Source organism: Bison bison, unplaced genomic scaffold, assembly GCF_000754665.1.
Source record: "Bison bison bison isolate TAMUID 2011002044 unplaced genomic scaffold, Bison_UMD1.0 scf7180017864136, whole genome shotgun sequence".
Taxonomy (NCBI): domain Eukaryota; kingdom Metazoa; phylum Chordata; class Mammalia; order Artiodactyla; family Bovidae; genus Bison; species Bison bison.
In genome coordinates, this window is record NW_011494708.1 from 8,279,162 (window position 1) to 8,303,090 (window position 23,929).

The 23,929-nt window shown below is 35.1% G+C and overlaps 1 protein-coding gene across 1 annotated transcript in view; it reads left to right on the top strand.

The window, feature by feature from the left end:
- The window catches only part of PCDH7 (protocadherin 7), a 477,252-nt gene that overhangs the window by 205,013 nt on the left and 248,310 nt on the right, over positions 1–23,929 (top strand). The window contains exon 3 of the mRNA XM_010839942.1: positions 23,688–23,904. Coding sequence (XP_010838244.1) covers positions 23,688–23,904 — 217 coding nt within the window. The remainder of the gene's footprint in view (positions 1–23,687; positions 23,905–23,929) is intronic.

Sequence of the window (23,929 nt, forward strand, 5' to 3'; positions counted from 1 at the left end):
TAAAATCTAGTGTCCCAGAGAATCTTTCAGTCTATTTAGAAAGATATGAAGTGCATAATTGGAATAGGAAAGGGCAACCCATTCCAGTATTCTTGCCTGGAAAATCCCATGAACAGAGGAGACTAGCTGGCTACAGTCCATGGGATTGCAAAGAGTTGGACACCACTGAGCGACTGAACATGTGCACTGCATAATCCATACAGGTTTTAGTGGGTTTTACCATACCTTTTCATGCATATAGTATTCTGCAGTATTCATCTACAGTGTTCATGACATCAGATATGTTGAGCAATAGGAAAACTTATGTATCCTATGGACTTCCCTGGTAGCTCAGATGGTAAAGCGTCTATGTAAAATAACCAGAAAATGCAAGTGATGTTTAAAAAAATGAACACCTTACAAACATTTTGAGAACAGGAACATACGATATATTTCTAATGTGAAGTAGCATATAGCTGTCTTACAATAGTATCTATCTCTTTTCCCCTGCTCTCCTACTATGAAAGTTATTTTCCTCTATTAATCTTACTCCCAAAAGGAGACAGAACAACACTTCTCTTTTCAGATAACCAGTGGTAAAAGTTTGAGGAAGTCATTTCCTACTTTGCTACTAGCAGACTATCCACGGTTATGGAAAATGCATCTCGCTTTCAAAAAAAAAAAAAAATGTAAGAACACTGATGCCAGTTGCCCTGGAGGACTTGACTTTGTCCTGATCTAGTGCCTGACAGACTTCTCATTTAATGTCACCTTACTCAGCCTGAATTTATATGACAAATAAATCCGAATGACAGTAAGCCCATACAAAGTGAAGCTCAGCACATGGAGAGATGGGCCATGGAGATATCTGCCTGGTGCAATCAACGTATCAATAATTCAAAACTCTTTATCAATGCCTGATTTTTTTCCATTTCATCTAGTACACCAGACAGAGAACTCTGGTTCAATGTCAAGGATATTCAAAGAGTTCCATGCACTCTTACAAACAAGAACGCTTTTCATTACCTAAGTGATGATGTGTTGCAGAGGTTTTTGTTTCTTTCTGAACTTTGCAACACAACTAAATATTACACTGACATTTTTCTCCCTTACTTTTCTTTGTGTCATAAACAACTTCTGGCTCAGTCCAGTTATATTTGCATTTTGGACTGCAAATTTGATCTGTCTAAAGTGCATTTAATTTACAATTTAGTTATATGGATTTGAACAGGCACTAAATTCTTGCTGTGAAGTTGGCAACTAAACAAAATATAAAATGTTATGTGTTGAAATTTGTATTTATTCCAATGCAGCTTAATTGCTTTTATGGATTTGGAAAGTTATTCTGATTCTGAACTGATTCTCAATTGTTTGTTTCTAGAAATGTTGCCTCTGCCCCGGACTCTAACCCACCACGATGATTAAAAGCAATAAAGCTCTATTGTTATAAATGTTATGAACTATCTAATACTTTGAATATATAGCACAAACCTCATCACTGGAGCAAGGAATTACTTTTTTTCCTTTATGGTCTTACAGATGATCAGTGATTTAGACAGTAATTTAATGAATTAGGTACAGTAAAACTGTACTAATTCAGACTAACTGTGTGGAAAATTTAATGAAGAAGTGAAACATTGATAAAGAAGTTTTAAATACAGGTTTATTTCTTCAAAATATTTACTATATCTTATGCTAATAACTAATTGTGCCATGATAGTAACTTCATATACCACTTTTTGAAGTAGAAACATGTAAACTATTTGCAGTTTATCCTTATCTTTGCACACATATCAGCATGCTTTGGAAACATTAGCCAAGCACTTCCCCATTTTCCTCTGCCCTCTGTCAGTCTTTTTGTTTTTAACTCTAAATTGCCTTGTGCTAAGTCGTTTCAGTCATGTCCAACTCTTTGCAACTCTATGGATGGTGGCCCATTAGGTCCTCTGTCCATGGGATTTTTCCAAGCAAGACCGGACTGGGTTGCCATTTCCTTCTCCAGGAATTCCTTCTTAAGAGATAATGCAAATATCTAGAGGATTTGAAAATACACAATTTTAAAATAATTTCTTCCATTCATAACAATATTTCATAAATGTTATAGTCCACTAAATCATAACAGCAGTTCAATAACTTGAGATATTTTCTGTATTCCGGCCAAAGTATTTGTGAAAGTTTTTTAAGGTTATTTGAAGGGAATTTGCAATGTAAAATATTTCTTAAGCACATGGTTATCTCCTTTAATTATTAATATAAAATAAGTGATTATATACATGCTTTAGTAAGATCATACATATGGATATTAGGTGGATATATTTCAATATATCTACAAGAGGGGTAGACTTCTGTGATTCTTAAATTCCATGACAGAAGCTATGTGAATTATTCATTTTGTTCTTGATGATAGAGAATAAATATAATGAGACATTGTAGGCAGATTCTTTACCATCTGAGTCACCAGGGAAGCCCATAATCAGGCTGACTAAGCTAGTTAAAACACATACAGTTGTTTATCTTCCTGAAATAAATCATATACATCAATACTGTACACAAATAAAATGTGTTGTATTTACATTTCTGTGATGATATATGTGACTGATAGCAAAATTCCTTTTCATTTTATTGAGAAATCATTTCAAATTTTAGCTGATTACTACAATATATAAGCTTCTTCCCAGGTGGCGCTAGTGATAAGGAACTTGTCTGCCATTGCAGGGGATCTAAGAGTTGCAGGTTCCATCCCTGTGTCAGCAAGATCCCCTGGAAGAGGGCATGACAACCCCTTTCAGTATTCTTGCCTGGAGAAACCCATGGACAGAAGAGCCTGGCGGACTACAGTCCATACATAGGGTCGCACAGAGTCGAACGTGACTGAAGTGACTTAGCACACGTGCATCACATTCTTAGGTAATAATAGGAAATATTTGTACAACTTGGTACAATCAGCTCTCAACCCTGTAATAGTCTTCTTTACTCATGTAATTCTGGAGTATATTATAAATGCTCTCTCTTTCCTCCCAAAGGTACATAAGTAGTTTAACACTAATAAGAAAATTGAAAAACTAAGTTTTCCAATTTGCAGTAAGATATTTATACATTAAAAGTAGAGTTCAGTCAAATTGGTTTAATGTGTTCCTATTTTCTAACCATAAAAGTAGCCTCAAGGGGGAAAAACTCTGCATGACATAAACTGTAAATTGCAGTTAAGTTTTTTGTTGTTTTGTTTTTGGTTTTTGGTTCTTCTTGAGTTGAACTGTGAGATCTATACAAAAGATGAAAGGATTTAAAAGCCAGGGAAATCTGAAGATGGTTGTGAATTTGTGTCTGGCATTTACCTTCTAGGGCCTCAGTTTATTCATCTTTTCAGTTTGGTTCTAGGCATGCAGTTGAGTCAGGTTTAATGTCAGCTTCAGTTCTGGAGTTTAGTAGAGGAGAAGCAGACAGGAGCAGGAAGGTAGAAGGCATCAGGGAAGGTGAGATCAGCTATATCTGAAGGCAGTTTTAACTCTATAGATCACTATTTTGAGAGATCAGAATCACCCAAAGTCCTGATGCCCATCCCTAGAACTATTAAATGCACATCTTGGGGTGAAGGTAGAACTAAAATCTTCATTTTTAACAAATGCCTTTTTTTTTGCTCTCATACTGTAATTAAAACCCAGTAGTGAGGCATAAAATTAACTGAGTGGATCTTAATGAACAATTTTAAATTAAAGAAGAGAATGAAATGAGATGGCATATATATATATATAAATATTTAAAATATATAAAAATATGTATAATATATATCAAAATATGTTGCACACAGTGAAGAAAAGTATTTTTTTTATCACGTTTCCCTTTGTGTGTGTGTATGTGTGTGTATGTTTACACATACATACAGAACAGGGATGCAAAATTTATTTCTTACTATTGCTAGTGACTTAAGAAAAACAACTTTGAAGGTGACTACCCTGGAAATATCTTACTTAATAGATATTAGTTGATAGATTGGAAATGACCAATAACCCTAACCCTATCTTACTTGATAGATTTGGAAAATGACTACCTACAGCAATGCAAATTCTAAGATGTTCCTATCCCATCCAATCTGAGCATAGATAAACTCACTTTGCTAAGGAGAAGTCGTTGTAGTATAGTAGTATTTCAGATTCTAAAGGATAAAAATTGCCCTTACTTTGAATGTCTTAGTGTCAAATTTTGTTGCTTCTGTTTAAACAATCTCCCCGTGCCTAATTTTCCATGCCTTTCTTATCTCCAGTCCCTTAGGATCTGTCTCATCTGCTGCTGCTCTCAGTTAGGCCTTCCAGCCAATGGAGGAAGGGACTGCCAGGACAAAACTGTCATCTGGGAATTTCCAAGATGTCCTTTTTTTGGATTTCCCTCTTCTATTGCTTGCATCTTGCAAAATGTGTCCTTAACCCTCCCTGGAATCTTTCTAGAATAGAACCTAATTGATTATGACTCTACCCTGCCATCTTTCAACAGTTCTTCACCACATGCATTGGTTTGTATATGAGGTTGGGAAAAGTAATGAATGACTGAAATTCTTGGCATTGATTTTTGTGGTTGTTCAGTTACTAAGTTGTTTCTGACTCTTTGCAACCCCATGAACTACAGCTAGCCAGGCCCCTCTGTCCTCCACTATCTCCTGGAGTTTGCTCAAATTCACATCCATTGAGTTGGTGATGCTCTTTAACCATCTCATCCTCTGCCACCCTGCTTCTCCTTTTGCCTTCAATCTTTCTCAGCATCAGGATCTTTTTCAATGAGTTGGCTTTTCACATCGGGTGGCCAAAGTATTGAAGTTTCAGCTTCAGCATCAGTTCTTCTGATGAATATTCAAGGTTGATTTCTAAATCTGATAACTGATGGGTCTGACTGCCACTTTATTGCCTGCTATAAGGAACATCACCATGTTAGCTGTTACAATGATGAGAGTGGCAGCAGTTGTAATATTAATAAAGGAAATAATGTGCTCAGGGTTTTACATGGTTTATACCCAGCAATTCTCAAAATTTAGTGTGCATCACTATATATATATATATATTTTTTTTTTTTTTTTGGCTCAGCAAACATTTTCTGAATGTGGGGCTAGAGGGCTTTTGAGTACTGAGCAATTTTTCAGATAATTTCCATGCACTCTGCAGATTAGGATCCATGGATTGTGTAACCTAAATACTAGTTATACTATATTGTAAAGCACTCAACAGTTTCCCCCATATTAGAAATTAAGAAATTGAAGCTTATGGAAATTAAGTGTTTTGCCTTAGCTCATAGAGTTTGTGAGTAGTAAAGCTCACGTGAGCAAAGTTAAGGATCCAAGAAATGTTTTTGAAATGCTCTGATATGAGAAATCTTAGGTATCAACTTCAAGCCCAGTGTTTTTTCTAGTTGAAGGAAGAATGGGTAAAATACTTATGACTTTAGGAGTTTAATCTACTTCCTCAAATTTCTCTTAATCCTTTTGATATGAAATTCTTAAAATTTATATGACTCATGGAAGATTTTCTTAAGACACCAAGTATTTTAATCAGTGTTACTATGTTATCTGAGGGAGCAACACATTGTCTAGAAGGCAAAACATAAAAACTCTGGCTATCATTACCATGAATATCCATAAATCAATGCACAGAAGTCACAGGACAGAGCAAGATAATTTGTCATGGATGGTTGATGCAATATTGTTAGGAGAATGACATATTTAGAAGAAAAAGAAAGTAAAAAAATATGGTGCAACAAATGTTAAATGGAGGAAGTGATACTAAAGATGATTTTAAAGGTGCTCGATAATGCTGTCATTAATGGCATTATATCTGAGAATTTCCTAGTCTTGAAAAACTAGCAAACTATTGTATAGAAATAAAGTCATGAATAGAAATACGCATCTATAACAATAAAAAATAGAGTAATCACTAGTTATATAAAACTAATCATTAATTGAGGAGCAAAATAGATCATACATGTCTTATGATGGGTATTAGATAACTTCATGGAGATGAATGTTCTAGTGTTTAAAACATGTTTTAATGACATGTTGATCATTCCCATGCCTATGTGGGCTAGGGCTGTGTTCAGTCACGTTCATCTCTTTGTGACCCCATGGACTGTAGCCTGCCAGGCTCCTCTATCCATGGAATTTTCTGGGCAAGAATACTGGAGTGAGTAGCCATATGCTACCCCAGAGAATTGATCATTCCCATACTATTTAATAAATAAAACTCTCTTAGTCTTCTTGTTTTTGAACAAAACCCCAAGTATGGCTGATTTTAATTACAAATTACTTTCTCTAGAATGTATTACAGCTTTTAGAAAAATAACATGCAAGTCATTTGTTTTCCCAAAGTAAAGTGAATGATAAGAAATGCTCATTTTAAGTTTTTCTGTAATCATCTTCAAAATGTAGGCCATCTGCTCCCAAAAGGATTTGGGATATTTTATGATAAAACAAATTTATAATGAGATATTAAAATGGAAATAATACCTCAAAAACCACATACAAGAATAAGGAAATGCACCTATCTTGCTTGGGCTTATAAATAGATGATGATTGAGTGCTGAGATTCCTGGCAGCCAAAGCACATAGAAATTTAGAATGATTTTTCCATTTTATTTCAGGATTAGAGTGGATTTTCACCCCTGCTGACATAGATGCTGAGCTCTATCCCAAAATAATTTTAGGATATGGTCCAAGTATCAATACTCTTTAGGTGGGGGTAATTTAAATATGTAAGCAGAGCAGAGAACAGCTGACTTGTGTAAAACAAAGCTGAAAGGTTTATTAGACTAAGAAAATTAAATCCCACATGATAGAAAGTGAAGTATGTCCCTTTTCTTTTATACTTGGCTAAAGTATAACAACAAACTACACATAATCTCCAGTAGAATTCAAATCTGAATGTCTGATTTTCAGCCTGAGGAACCCTTATCAGAAGTGGCTGAGATAATCAACTTTTTTCTCCTGAGCACTTGTAGGCTTTTAAGTAGCTGATCTGTGCTAGAATATGATTTCCCTAAGCCAGTACTCTTGTGACTATATGAGCACGCCTGTGTCTGTTTATCAATTTCTTAGGGTTTAATCAAGGCAAAGCTATTGCTTGGTGAGCAAGAGCCAAGCTATGATCATTTAGCCACTGTGTGACTACCGGCAAGTTTCTTTCATAGGTACTGGCTTCTACATTTGCCTCATAGTACTATGGTGAAAATTAAATAAGCTTTGAATGGACACATGGTAAGCAATAAATGAGTGTTAGGGAATAATCACTATGCATTTTAAATGCAGACATGTTATCAGCTATATCATTAAGAAGGCTTTGCCTTCCTCCCATGTGTTCTGGGAAATGTCTGCTACTAATTACTGATTGCCCCCTAGAAAGATTTCTCTTTGCATTGTACAGTTGCAATATGTAAGTTTCTTGCTCAGTAAAGTATCTCTGACTTACTTGGGGCTCTCTGTCAAACTAGGTGAAGATAATACATGTTATCTCTAGTTAATTCACAATCTACTGATATGAGCAGTTGTTACAAAAACTGAGCTTAAATATTTAAAAAAAAGTTTCCCCTAGAATACAAGAGGTAACTTAATTATGTGGTTTATTATTAGTTTTATTTCTTAATACACAGAATGTAATGAACTTCGCAAACTATGGGTACCAGAGGGTTATAATTTTAGCACCTTTGAAGTGAAAATTAAGATATCAGGGAAGCAACATCTCCAAAATGTCAATGTATATGAAGTGTGAAAAAATAAAAAGATCAGAGACTTGGAAAAGGTCATAAGGTAAAAAAAGAGAGGAATAAAATATTTGTCTTTAGATATGGTACCCCATGTATCTCCTAAATATGAAATGTAAACAGACTTAGTCAAATAAGAATACTAGTAATAAAATATGATGGTCTTATGATGTTATGGCCTTGTGGACTCGTTTTTCCCTCATGCTTAAAAATGTACATTTTCTAGAAGCTTAAGAATTTGACCATTTTTCTCAAGAAGATGGCAATTGAAATAAGTTGTTCTTGTGGCATTTAATATTGAAATAATATATGGCAAATATTGGATACTATTGATTATATTTTCAAATTATGACTGAAAACTAAACTCCGGACAGTATTTCAGACTATCTGTCCTTCTGTATAATTATCACATTTTTAAAATTTATTTTTTTAATTAGAGAAAAATTGCTTTACAATGTTGTGCTGGTTTCTGCCATGCAACAATGCAAATCAGCCATAATCGTACATCCATCACGTCCCTCTTGAGTCTCCCTGCTCTCCCCCATCCTGCACCTCTAGATCATAACAGAGTGCCAAGCTGGGGCCCCTGTATTATACAGCAACTTCTCACCAGCTATCTATTTTACACATGGTAGTGCGTATATGTCTGTGCTACTTCCTCCATTCATCCCACTCTCTCCTTCCCCCACTGTGTCCTTTGAGTCCCCATGTAACAGTCAAGTTACAAGTATCCTCTTTTCTCTAAAGAACCATGAAATACCAACATGCTTACTTATTCTTTATTTGTTGAATTTATTTTCTGCTTTCCTTCTGAAAAGTTAAAGTTTTAGTAGAAAGAATTCATCTTCCTAGAAAATTTTTTCAATACACAAGTGTAAAACAAAGAAGTAAAAGTAGTAGACAATAGACAATATCTACAAATATGGTAACTCCAATTAGGCACCATCAGTATTTATTTATTAACTCTCTCCAGTGTAGATGAAGCTATTCTCAAAAATCAAGACATTCACTATCTTTCTTTATGCTAGCATAGTGGGAAGAATTTGTTTCTTCCAAGTTTATAGAATTAAAAAAAAAAAATATCTTTTATCAGCTCCATAAATTTTTGGCCTATGGACAAAATTTTGAACTCAATTTACCATTATAATGTATAGGACACTCTACAATGTACTCCAAGATTGGATTTCCATTGTATCCTTTAAATGGAGATATTATAATTTATATTTACAGAAGTTGAATCCCAGCTCAGAAGAATTAAGTCAGTAGCCCAAACCTGTTCAAATTATAGTTGACATCAGGAAAATAAATTCTGATTTCCTGATTTGGAAGTCTGTGGTTTTCTTCAAATACAGTATTAGTAATCTGATAAGAGAAGACTGAAATGCAAATTTGAAGTAGTTTTCCCCATATGAATGGTGAACAGAGACCTAATCCTTTCAATTTAGTTTTATTTGGTATTAGCACTTTCACTATTAAAAGAATAATAAATGTGAAAATAAGGCTATAAAGATTATTTTCAATATTTTTACAGTTTTTAGACCTTTCAACATAAAATACGTAATAATACATTTGAATGCTTTATAAAATAAGTACAGATATTAGAATCACATGCCCGTTCTCTATGCTGGATAGGTGGAGTAATATAGGAATGGAATACCAAATTAAATTTGAATGATGACTAACTTCTTTTATAAATATGAAATGTAGGCCCAACTGCTTTACTTCTCTTTTTTTCCCATCATACCTCAGGCTCCATGGCCCATTACGTGTTTCTTATTGCTCCTATAACAAATTACTAAAATTTAATGGCTTAAAGCTATAGCAATTGTTGATGACAGAAATTCAAAATAGGTCTTTCTGGGCTAAAATCAAAGTGAGACAGTGTTTTTGCTAGAGTTTTGGGGGAAAAATATGCTCCCTTCCTTACCTTTAATATCTTCTAGAGGCCACCAGGATTCTTAACTCATGGCCCCTTCCTCTGTCTTCATAGTTTGAGAAGGTGAGTATAGATATTACATTGCAAAACTCTGACTTCCTTTTCCACCTTCCCTTTCTCCTTTTAAGGAAGATTAGATTCATTAGTACCATCTTTCTAGATTCCATATATATATACATAAATGTATATATATATATGTTAATATATGATATTTGTTTTTTCTCTGACTTACTTCACTCTATAATAGGCCCCAGGTTCATCCACCTCATTAGAACTGACTGAAATGCTTTCCTTTCTAGGGCTGAGTAATGTTCCACTGTATGTATGTATGTATGTATATATATATATATATATATGTATACACAGTACAACTTCTTTATCTATTCATCTGTCAGTGGACATCTAGGTCGCTTCCATGTTCTAGCTATTATTGTAAACCGTGCTGCAGTGAACACTGGAGTACATGTGTATTTTTCAACTATGGTTCTCTTAGGATATATGCCCAGGAGTGGGATTATTGGGTCATATTGTAGTTTTATTCCTAGTTTTTCAAGGAATCTCCATACTGTCATCCATAGTGGCTATATCAATTTATATTCCCAACAACATTGCAAGAAGGCTTCCTTTTTTCCACACCCTCTTCAGCATTTATTGTTTGTAAATGTGTAGGGCAGCAATGGAGACACAAACATACAGAACAGACTTATGGACACAGTGAGGGAAGGAGAGGGTGGGACAAATGGAGAGAGTAGCATGGAAACATTTATACTACCATATGTACATAGATAGCCAAAGGGAATTTGCTGTATGACTCAGGGAGCGCAAACCAGTACTCTGTGGCCACCCAGAAGGGTGGGGTAAGATGGGGTGGGAGGTGGGAAGGAGGTTCAAGAGGGAGGGGGCATATGTATACCTGTGGCTGATTTATGTTGATGTATAGTAGAAACCAATACAACATTGTAAAATAATTATCTTTCAATTAAAAATGTGAAAGTGAAAGTTGCTCAGTTGTGTCTGACGCTTTTCAATCTCATGAACTACACAGTCCATGGAGTTCTCCAGGCCAGAATACTGGAGTGGGTAGCCTTTCTTTTCTCCAGGGGATCTTCCCAACTCAGGGATTGAACCCAGGTCTCTTGCATTGAAGGCAGATTCTTTACCAGATAAGCTACAAGGAAGGCCCTCAGTTAAAACTAAATAAATTTTTAACAAAGAAAAAAAAAAGAAACCTGTGATTACATTGTGCCCACCTAGATAATCCAAAATAATATCCCTATTTTAATATTGGTTGATTAGTAAACTTAATCTATCTGCAATCTAAAATTCCCCTTTTGCATGTAAGTTCACCAATTCACAGGTTCCAAGGATGAGGATGTATGTATCTTCAGAGTCCACTTTTCTGCCTTCTAAGTCCATTTTCACTCATTTTTCTGGAGTTATTTGACTTCTATTAAGGAATGAAAACAAGCATATCTCGGCATTGAATACATTTTTCCTTAGGGGCCCTTGTAACTTTTCTTTTAAACAAAGTAGAGAAAATAAAACAAGTAAACCAGCAGAGATGGCAGAGGTATGGTTTCATGTGAGTAGCAGGAGTTTCATGTGGGTAGCAGAAGATTCGGCTTGAGTTAGGTTTCAACTCAGTCCACTAATTAAATGCTTAAGTAAAACTTCAGAGCCTTATTCCATTTGTCTATCTTGATTTCTGTCAGACACTTTAATCCATTCAGACCAGGAAAAGCTACTTAAGGACACAGACCTTCATTCTGTAGAATATGAAAACATAATGTTTTTAAAATCTATGTAGCTTTCCAAACAAGTTTTACCAGGTGCAGTTTCGATGTAATGTCTAAGATAGAAAAGGAAAAAAAAAGAGAAAAAAAATCTGGAGCATCTGTTTGAGTGGATCCTAAAATGCAAGTTTCATTTTCATTCATTTCAGGATGAGAGAATTGATTCAGGTGTTTATGAGGCAGACTCCTGTCTGTGCTTCTAAACTTCTATGTATTTTGTTGGACTTCAGTTGTGTCCAACTCTGTAGCCTGCCAGTCTTCTCTGTCCATGGAATTCTCCTGGCAAAAATACTGGATTGGGTCGCCATGCCATCCTCCAGGGGATCTTCTCCACCCAGGGATCAAACCTACATCTCCTGCATATCCTGAGTTTCAGGTGGATTCTTTACCACTAGCACCACCTGGAAAGCCCCTATGTATTTTAGGAGGTAGCTTTTAAAAGGTTATTATTATATTTTTTTTCCTTGTTGCTGTTGTTTATTTGTTCAGTGTTAGTAGTTTAGTAGTCGGAAACCTGGACAATTCTTTAGGAGCTCCAGTTGGCTCTTCAGCATTACTCCCTTGAACTGCTGCAGTCTAACTCCAACTGTGTAGTTTAAGACGCAGGTTTTTATCAACCGCATTCAGCACTTGTGGAACTCCATGGGTATGTAGAATAGTCATGCAAAGCAACTGAGAGGTTTGTGAACTGAGCTTTTGATGATTATCACAATACCAAAAAGGAAAAAAGAAACCTTTGCTTGTATTCTGTGAGTGCTTTTGTATGATTATTCTGCACTTGCCCAGCTGAGCTTAATGCCTAAATTTGCAGCATGTAGATTTTTCGGCGCAGTGGCAGGCACAAAGCAAGTGCTTAATAAGCTTTTGTTGAATTGAGTATCATTGCAAAGATAGTCTTTTTCTCATTAGCTGCCTGTCAATATTCTCTTTTCCTAAATAGGACTCCCTCTGCCTTCCTGTTTCTCTGTGCATGTAAACATAGAAACTTACAAGGGACTGTGTAGGGTCTCAAAGGAATTGGGAGGTGAAATCCAATCAACGGCCCAGCATGTTTTCACCACTCAATTGCATACCACCCTTGCTAACCTCTGCTATTCAAAGCATACCGTTAAGAGACGAATGAGATCTCACAGTCTCTAGCACACAGTAGGAACTCGAGTATTTTTTTTTTTTTTCACTTGAACATTTTTCGGGGGGTGAATCAAAGAAGAACTCACAGAAGAAGTGGTTTCAGAGGATACGGAACATTTAGACAAGCTTATTTCATGGCGTTGACATTCCAGAGAAAGTCTTTACTTTTTGAAAACACTTTTCACAAAGATGTTAAGTCATTTTTGTAGCTTTTCATTAAGCTAATTGACTAAAATGTTTTGTTATTATACATATGTTTGTTCATGATTCTCGCTTCATGAGTAAACACATTCCTAGTTGCTTTAATGTTTTGAAGACCATGCAGCGTACTAAGGAATTTCTTAAATGGTGAAAAAGAGTAGTTTAAAATCACACATTTCAGCCATTTATTGACTTATTGAACAAACCTATCTTCTTATAGTTTCAAAGAATTAAGGAACTAAAAAGGATGTTAAGTATCATTTGCTAAAACTCTTTCCTTTTAAAGTTGAAGATGCTAAAATTGAAAGATTAATCTTTCCACCAGATTTTACACTTAGTATCAGAGGAAGTACTGGACTCATGTCTGCTGATTCTCTACTTCAGAGTTATATGCGAAAAAGACAATAAATATTAAAACAAGCTAACAAATGACAATTTAATATAAACTATTTTCAAGGCACTATCATTGAAACAGATATAATTGATACATACTGTTTATGAGGACTTTACACACTGGTTGAAAAATATGCAGTAACTTTTAAAATGTTAATACAACAGAAAAGTTATATTTTTGTACATTTCAATATGATTAAAAATTTAACAACAGCCTTTTATAAATCAAGAAAAGCATATGGAATTCAATTTCCTATTTTAATTAATAAAGTTTTATTGGAACTTAGCCATTCTTATTCATATCTGTATCTTTAACGGTTGTTTTTTCAGGACAATGTCAAAATGAGAAGTTGTGACAAAGACCCGTGACCTACAAAGCCTAAAATATTTATTTTCTGTCCCTTCATAAAAAAAGTTGCAACAATGTGTCCACAATACAAAAGACCCACAATTTGTGTTTCAGAGCACAGTGTCTTATTTAGAAGTTTTCAGACAATAATATTTGCCTACATTACTAAAACTTTTGGGCTTTTGTCTCTTCTGTTTTCTGATATTTTTCACTAAAAAAATATGAGACAAACTTTTATTTTTAGATTAGAGTAGTTCTTGCAGTCGGAGAAGGCGATGGCACCCCACTCCAGTACTCTTGCCTGGAAAATCCCATGGATGGAGGAGCCTAGTAGGCTGCAGTCCATGGGGTCACAAAGAGTCGGACACGACTGAGCGACTTCTCTTTCACTTTTCACTTTCATGCACTGGAGAAGGAAATGGCAACCCACTCCAGAGTGTTCTTGCCTGGAGAATCCCAGGGACAGGGGAGCCTGGTGGGTGGCCGTCTCTGGGGTCGCACAGAGTCGGACACGACTGAAGTGACTTAGCAGCAGCAGCAGTTCTTGCAGTAGTTTGAATATTAAGTTCATTATTTTTTTCTCATTTTCAAAATCAAAATATCCTTATGAACCACACATGAGGAAAAGTGACAACACAAGTGAAATGAATAGCTACTATTTTAATATTATCATTATCGTTCTTTTGCATTACTGTGGAGAAGGAAATGGCAACCCACTCCAGTATTCTTCCCTGGAGAATTACATGGACAGAAGAGCCTGGCAAACCCTGGTCCATGATTTCGCAGAGTTGGACATGACTGAGAAGAAAACACTTCACACTTGTGATCTAGTGGACTAAGAATTATTAAGTATAACCTACATTCTTAGTTTCTGCAGAACAAATATATACAACAATGTCAAATATGTAACTGCATGCAAGTCAGAAAAAATACAATTATTTAACTTCTCCTCCCCCAAATAAGTGTTTTAATTAACCAATCCAAATGTCTCAACATGTTTCTTTTTACTACTCTTTCATCTGCTATTGACTTGAAAGAAAGAAAGGCGATTTGAAGTACAGAAGAACTTTAAGATGTTAGCAAAGGAAGATGCCCCTAAAAAGTTAAAAGACCTCATTAAAGTTTGTTTGAAGATTCTGCCAGACATATTTCAACTAATGCACTATGGAATCTTAGATATGTTTGTTCAGTAGCCACTGACACTGGTTCAAAATGTTTGCAGATTAATCAAGTACCTGTTCATTTGCAAGGAAAGATCTCCCAGTTTTAGTTCTTTTTAAAATAAAAAGCAAAAGCAGCACTCCTTTTAATTTAGCAATGTTCTGCTCCATGACTGTTTCAGTGCTTAATGACTGACAAAGAGAGTCATTAGAAGTTTGTTTGATGGACATAACTAAGTGAATTGGAAAAAATAGAAAAGCCTTTTCAGCCCATACAGAAATAATTGATGTGACTGAGACAGTTGTATGTGAGTTCCAGATAAGAAGACGATTTATGGAGAAACTATTGAAACTAAAAAGGAAGGTACAGATTTAAAGTTCCCAATAAAGTTGTCTGTAAGACACAGAACAGCATCCAACAGGGAAAGAGAGTTAACCTGTAGTTCTTTCTAGCGTCATTTTTAGGGTTGTATCCTCTTGCAAATGAAATCCTCAAAAAGGTCGTGTCACTAGGTTGATGGACTCCAAGGGGAAAGTTACTCCCTTGTTAACCTGATGCTGTGTTTTCTCTTTTACTGTAAATATTACGTATAATAGGATATTCCCAAAGTTCAACTATTTTCTTTCCCTTTTCAAAAATTAGCCACTGCCCTATTTAGAGAACACAATCCATTATTATTGTGCAGATTGTAACTTAGAGGATTTTGTTAATGCAAGTGGAAGGTCAGTATTTTTAACTGTGTCTGATTATGAGATTTAATATTTATTTATGGTGTGATGGTTATGTTTTAAACAATAATTAAGAATGGATAAAATAAATTTTTATTATTTTATTTTTGTGAATATGCATCTGGTCTTTATTGGCTTTCTTAGAAACTATAAATGAACTTTGTGATAAAGAATTTTTTAAAATAATTAGGCCCTGGAGATGTAATGCCAATGACTGAATTCTGGAAACAGAATAACATATTACTGTTAATTTCAGAATGAAATTTCCTCAAAAGTACATACTATTTATAGTGTATGCTATTATGTCAGTACTTTCAAAAAAGGAGGGCAGTTATATGGTTCTCTAAAATTAAAAAAAAATGAATCTGCAAGATAGAAAAATAAGACAGTTGGACAATTTGACATAAACTTTCTAGGCTTCCCTGGTGACTCAGATAGTAGAAAATCCACCTGCAGTACATGAGACCCTGGTTCAGTCTCTGGGTCTGGAAGATCTCCTAGAGAAGGGAATGGCTACCCTCTCCAGTATTCTTGCCTAGAGAATGCCATGGACAGAGGAGTCTTGTGGGCTACAGTCTGTGGGGTCACAAAGAGTTGTGCACGACTGAGCGACTAACACTTTCACTTTCTAGATATTTTTCAAAAAAAAGCTTTTTAGAAAATTGTCCCAGTCCTCTAATGGATTTAAAATGTATGAACTTAACTTTCTGTGAACTCTCTGAATAAAGCAGGATGAGATCTGGCTTCTACTCCATATGTGAAGTAAAGTGGGGATTGTGATAACTTCTTATGTGACCTCCAGAAACCTGCTGGATTGCCTAGCTTTACATTTACTGTTTGGCAATTCACGTTTGCAATTGTGGAGATGAAATTTCACAAAAAGAAGAATGAATCAAATGTTCATCACCTTTTCCTGTCATGAATGCCTCACACCTTGCAATACTGTCATTAGAATGCAAGCCTTATTTCTGTCATCCACACATATCGTAAATCCTCTCCTCATCTAAGCAAGGTGTCTTTTTCTTGATACCAAGTTTACCTATATACCATTTTAACTACTGTTCATGTTTTCCAAGTTTAAAAAAATCCAAATTTTTTTTAAAATCCAAAATATTAATAGGCAAATGTATGTACTAAATATGTTACAATGTGTATCCCCCCAGCACCCAACTTTATCCTTATTTGCTATTTTTGTCCTTTCAAGTTTATTTCTTGTTGTTCAGTCACTCAGTTGTGTTTGACTCTTTGCAATCCCGTGGACTGCAGCAAGCCAGGCTTCCCTGTCCTTTACCAACACCAAGAGGTTGCTCAAACTCATGCCCATTGAGTCAGTGATGCCATCCAACCATCTTTATCTCTGTTGCCCCCTTCTCCTGCCTTCTATCTTTCCTAGCATCAGGGTCTTTTCTAGTGAGTTGGCTCTTCACATCAGATGACCAATGTATTGGAGCTTCAGCTATGTTAATTTTATTTGTGGAAATGGTCTTGGCAATCACATGTTCCTCATCTTGGGTGTATCAGAATTCCCACTCAGGAGAGGAGGGTAAGAAGAGACAGCCATACTTACATACTCCACAGCATGAGGGCAAGGACAGAAGGGAGAGGACCTCTCCATTCATGTCCACTTCCCATGTGACCTCTAGATTTTGAAATAGCAAGTGAATAAAATTATATAAAGAATGGATAAGGATAATATGAAAAATAGACTGATTCCAAGTCTATAGTAGTTTAAAGCAAAGTCAATTATAATCCATTTCCATCAGCTGGGCCTGGCATGAGTATCAAAGTACATCCCCTGCCCCAGGGATTGGATATTATTCAAAGTAACTTTTAAAAAACATTGTTTATTTATTTATTTTTGGCTGGGCTTGGTCTTTACTGCAGCGCAAACTTTTTCTTTAGTTGTGACAAGCAGGTACTACTCTCTAGTGGCCGTGGGTGGGCTTCTCACTGGGGTGGCTTCTCTTGTTGCAGAGCGTGGGTCCTGGGGCATGCAGGCTTCAGGAGTTGTGGCTCGGTCCTCTAGAGTGTGGCTCTATAGCTGTGATGCCCAGGCTTAGCTGCTTTGCAGCATGTGGCATCTTCCTGCATCAGGGGACGAACCCATGTTTCTGCATTGGCAGGCAGATTCTTTACTACAAAGCCATCAGGGAAGCCCCAGAGTTACCTTTGAATATATATGTGTCGTCAAGTGAAAGTTTCCAGTGTGTCATAATGGAAACAAAAATTAATTCGTGAATGTCACTCTTAAATAATTAAACTTATAGATGTTCATGCTCAGTAAATGATTGGATGCAAATATTTTTTGAAAAATGTGGGTGTTATTTGTGTACCTATTTGTTTCACAAATAACCTGCCTTTAGAAAAACAAAAATCAGTGCATGAATAGGAGACTTAGGTTTGAGATTTTACATGGATTTTTAAAATTATATTTAGAAACTTTGTAAATTATTGGACTAGACCTTTATTTTCTTGCAAAAAACAAACTTAAAACATAACGGGAGATAGTTCTCATTATATAGCTGTGGCCTGAGGTATAATACCTTTTATAGTATATGTCTTTGAGGGAGCTTAAGGCTCTTTGTAGAAGCTATCTCATTATTTCTCAGAGAATTTAAGTTAGTAAGGGATAGGTATTATTTTCTGCATTTTATAGACCCTGAGCCTAAGGCACAAGAGCCAGAGGTCAGCTAACTTTTCTGAGGTCAATAGGGAATCCATAAGGTTGCTTGGAATAGAATCTTTTTTTAATTTTTCTGTAGTTTCTAATATATATATATATATATATGTTTATAGGAGAAGGCAATGGAAAGCCACTCCAGTACTCTTGCCTAGAAAATCCCATGTTTGGAGGAGCCTGGTGGGCTGCATTCCATGGGGTCGCTATGAGTCGGTTGTGACTGAGCAACTTCACTTTCACTTTCACGCAATGGAGAAGGAAATGGCAACCCACTCCAGTGTTCTTGCCTGGAGAATCCCAGGGACGGCAGAGCCTGGTGGGCTGCCATCTATGGGGTCGCACAGAGTTGGACACGACTGAAGCGACTTAGCAGCAGCAGCAGATATATATTTCTCATTAAACATACACACATGGACCAATGGACCCTGCATGTAATTCCCCAACAAGTTTTACTGTTTGCCTTGCCTTTGTGATTTCAATTTTATTTCTCTATTAATTCTTGTTAGTTTACTTCTAGTCTCTGATTTATTTCGTTTTGGGAAACTTTATATTATTAGGCATATTTTTTGCTTGCCATTTTTGCTGGCATCTTCAACTACTTTCCCTGAAGCATTTTTTTTTCAATAATAAGAAAGACAAAAAAACAGATAAAGGTTTTACATACATCTTATTCCTTTTAACTGCCACCCGACATCTCTCTTATACCATACCATTTTAAAAATTAGAAGCCTACACCCACTTTCTCCATGTCTCCTTATGTTTACAAGAGGTCTTTTACTTCCTCTGACTTAATCTCCTAGAACTGTTCCCCAGAGTTTAGAGGTTTTATAACAAAAATGACCTCCTAATGGATGAATCCAATGGACTTACAGTAATCAATATTCTTTTCACTATCTCTGATGCCTTTGATAACAGAAGATTTTATTTGCTTTCCAGAAATTACCAGCTTCCTTGTTTTCTGAGTCTCAAAAGTGACTTGGTGTTCTTATTAGTCCTATGTTTTATTCTTTGCCCCTGTTTTCAAATATGAAGTCTGTAATCAGCCCTCAAATATATATTATCTATCAAAATTATTTTAGAGATCTCAATCCAAGAAACCCCTTCTTTGCAATGCCTGCCTGAATTCATAAACAAGTTTCATGGAATTTTTTTTGGGGGGGGGATGCCTTTACATTGTTGGAAATTTAATAATGTTATATTTTTGGCTGTTTTTATATACCTATAAGATTTTGAGTTTCTTAAATATATAGAATTATTGTTGGAACATCCTTGAAACCCTGAGATACAATGGGACATCACAAATGTAGGTATAATGACAGCCAGTCAGCCACACAGTTTGCTCTGTAATGGCCTTGCTGAGCATTCTTATTGCTGTTTCCCCATTCTTTCTTTCCTTCTTTTAAAAAATTTTTATTGGAGTATAGTTGCTTTACAATGTTTTGTTAGTTTCTGCTGTACATCAAAGTGAATCCGCTATGCATGTACATATACCCGCTTTATTTTGGACTTCCTTTCCAATTAGGTCACCACAGAGGGACCTAATTAAACTTAAAAGCTTTCGCACAGCAAAAGAAACCATAACCAAGACAAAAAGACAATCCCCTCTCTTTTTTAGCATAATCCTCTGCCTTCAACATTTCTTCCTCCTACTCTTTTGTAGGGAATGGTCAGACCATGTCTTTAATCTCACCCCTTTAATTAGGTCATTTATTTGCCTAATAAAAATCTTTAATTTCCACCCCCTCTTGTTTATAATTCTCACACACATACCACTCACAATTTTTGTAAAAACTTTCTTGGAGACTTCATCTTTTAAGATTTTTTTTTTAATGTGGACCATTTTTTTTTTTTTAATGTGGACCATTTTTAAAGTCTTTATTGAATTTGTTACAGTGTTGCTTTTGTTTTATATTCGGTTTTTTTGGCCAGGAGGCATGTGGGATCTTAGCACTGGGACCAGGGATCAAACCCGCAGCCCCTGAGTTGGAAGGCAAAGTCTTAACCCCTGGACTGCCAGGGAAGTCTCTTGGAGACTTCTTTCTTGCATTACTTACTTAGTTTTCAAGCACATCTTCATTGTTTCAAAAAGCTGGGACACTGACAGGCTTCCTCAAGCTCTTCTGCTTTTTCCTGTTTTGCATAGAAAGTGAGTTTGCCTTTGCAAGACAAGTCATTTGTCACCCTAGACAGAAAAGTCGAAAGCTCAAACACCTCAGGTCACTAGATATCTTCATACCATACTTTTGCATCTCAAGATGAAACCATGCTTCTGTGACTTTACAGGGAAATTCTATGAATACTTAAAGGACCATCTGGCTTCCTGAAGCAGTTTGACTTTCTGACTAAATATTCAATTGTAGGATTTCCCCTTCCTCTCTGTGCCTCTCATCACCCTGAGAAATATTAGAAGTTCCTGGTACCCACTTCCACCCTGAATGTTGATTCATTGGGTTTAAGTTGAGGCCAGATATTGGCACTATGTTTTCTCACAAGTATTCTGGATGTTTCTAAGACACATCTAAGTTTTAGGAGTCACTACTTAAGCCACTGTACTTCAGAGTATTAGTCATTACCAAATTCATTATCTCTGTCACAGTTAACACAATGCTTACACTTCTGGTTTAGTCAATATATCTCTGGTATGTAAATAATATGTATTCTGTGTCATAACTTCTGCCATAAAGCCTATCTTCTCAATAGACCCAACCCGTAAATACTTGTCTGTCTCCCTAACTGTCTGCCTATCTGTCTACTCTGTTATCTAAACCTGTAATACATGTCTGATTTATTACTGGAATTAAAACTTAGTTCTTGCATTAATGGGTTCTCTTTCAGAATTCAGGTATCTGTACTAATTTGGTTCACATTACCAACTTAAACAGTTTGCCACAGATTTTTATTTATTTAAAATTATCAAAGTAGAATTTAAGAGATAGTAATGTAGTGTTTATATTGTATGTAGAATTCTATTGGAATTTTTTTAAATGCAGATAAAAATGATAGGACATTTTACGATCCATTGGGTAATATTTTTTATTTCAGATTTTATTATGTCATTTTTTCATTCATTTAGATATGATTTTAAATGAAAAAGCTTTTTTATGCAAAAAGGAAGTATTGATGGATCTGAGCATTTTCTAGTATATATATTCATCTTAGTATTTTAAAATTACAACATTTTCATTCTATCATTAAACTTAATATGTAACCTACAGTAATTCATGGGGATTAAAATATTCACAATTAAAATAGAGTACAGAATCTAGAAAGTAAAATGCACAGATTCATAGCAATTATTATATAATGCATGATAGAAAAAAGTGTTTTATAAACATAGTCTATCTCCTGTCTGTGATATTCTAGTATTACTTTTAGTAGAACCAGCATTTAAGCACGGATTATGAGATTAACACCTTCATTCAAACATCACTTTCTTTTTTATATCAAAATGAAATGTTTTCTCTCATAATTTCTTATTTCTCTTTGTCAATCCATTAGCATAATTTACCTATTTCTGTGTTCATTTTGAACTTTCTCCTTGCATGAGTGGACTGATTCTAAAAGATTTGAGAATCATTAAAATAGAATTAAAAAGCCTTTGACCCTCTTTTATTTTTAATGTGATTTTCTTAATCCATTGCTATGTCTTGAACTGATAATATGTTTTCATGACCCACAGCATTATTTCCTAAATTCAGCATTGTCATTAAAATTTTATTGTTCAGTATTATTTGCTAAGTGGCTTCTATGTGCACAGCAATTTGGTTTTAGGGGACTGTCATTAATTCCATTTCTGGGGTGATACTGAACATAATTCACAGACGGTTTGCAGTCAATTGGGAGTATAAATGGGAAAAAAAGAAAGAAAAATATGCACACATAAGATAAAGCATGGTAAATACAAATTGATTTCATATTTATTAAGAAATAAGGCAAACTATCACAATTATACTACTCTAAAGCAATGTGAGATTATAGTGAAAAAAGGAAAATGTTTCTAGAGATTTTGTTGCTAGAAAATTTGGGCCCATGGTGTGTATGATGCTTATCCTAGTAATATTTTGTAATTGTTTTAAAATACTGCAGTTCCAATTCAGGGAAACATTATAAAGAAGAGAACATGCTTTAAATGTTTCCAACAGAATTCAGAATTTCTTAAAGTTTGATTTTGAATTAAATGGAAAAGTAGATTTTATATAGACTATACACCCTAATAAGTACATTGAAGGAGAGGTACTTGGTTAGAAATATGAACAATAGACAACATTCCTGGCCAGTCTTCTCTCTGAGACAAAATAAAGGGAAGTTTTTTGGAAGCATGTGTTTGTCTCTAGTAAGACCATTTTATAAATTTTGGGGGAACTGTCACAGATCTTCTTAGCTTTCCCATTGATAGTCTATGGTATGTAGATTAGACTTAACGTTTTAAAAATTCTACTGGTTCTAATTGTGTTGGGTGATTTGTACCACTAGTAAAAGTGCAGAAAAGGTTTGTTATCTTTCTCATTATTCTGGCAATATTAGTTTTATCTTTATATTAGAAAAAAACAGTCTGAGGTATAGGTTCAAAAATCTGTACATTTATACCACTTTCAAGTCATATAAGAAGGTAATGAATACAATTTGCTGAGAATAATACGAGAGATATTATAGAACCTTTTATATTGGTTCTACCCCAAAATATTATGTGTACATATATCCCTGACAATGTATGGCATTAATTTGTTCTCTTAATGAGCCTAAAATGTTTCTGTTTTATTATGTAGTTATGATAACCTTTAAAATCCATATATAGTAAGTATTCTATTCAGCCAACATTAGTAACATATTATATTGTGATGTCCAATGGGTAATATTTTCAGTACTTTAAATACTACTTAAAAATGGTATATGATGTTACTTTTTTGAGCAAATTGTGAATTAGTTGTAGTAAAAATACATAGAATTCAACTTTTTTAGTTTATTTTAAATTCCCTGGTTAATGAAACTCTTGTCTATTATTTCAATACTACCCTTACACTTTTAGGGTCAGTAGGTAATATTTTTAATATGAATGAAGTAAGAAATGTATTCCAATATGTTAGCACTTCATCCGAATTCTTATTTATCAGCTGTACCTTTAATAGTTGAAGTCAATTCCCAGAACACTTGATTTTAAACCATCTGCTCTAAGGACAAAGTATCTAAAAATAGTCTTCTTGCGATGGATTAGTTCTATAGTTATTGCTTTCCAAAATCACTGACCTTTGTTTTTATAAGGAGTGTGTTTGTGAAAAACATATTTGAAGTGAAGACTTCAGAATAGAAAAGTGATGACTGTGTGGAAGTACCATATCAAATTTAAATGTGTGTTTCAGTAACATTGCTGTTTTCTTATCTCTGTTACAGAAAGGAATATTCAGTTTTTCCATAATAAAATCTAAGCTCTATGTATTGCCTCAGAAAACAGAGTTAAGCAAATAAATTTCAGCATTATCATATTAACTTATTCTGTATTGAATTAGTTGTCCGTCAACCTTAATGTATGTAATTTATGTATTTTTTAAATAAGATCATTTACAATCTTATACCTTAGTGACATTCAGAATCTTTTCTCTTACAGCCATTTCGTAGAGTGACGTTTTCTGTTGTGAGTCAGCCTCAGGACCCACATCAGGGGTCACTGCAGAGTTGCTATGACAGCGGGCTGGAGGAGTCAGAAACACCAAGCAGTAAGAGTTCATCAGGGCCAAGACTGGGTGCCCTTCCACTCCCAGAGGACAACTATGAAAGGACCACGCCGGATGGCAGTGTTGGTGAGGCAGAGCATATGGAAAATGGTAGGGGCCAACACAACACCCACAC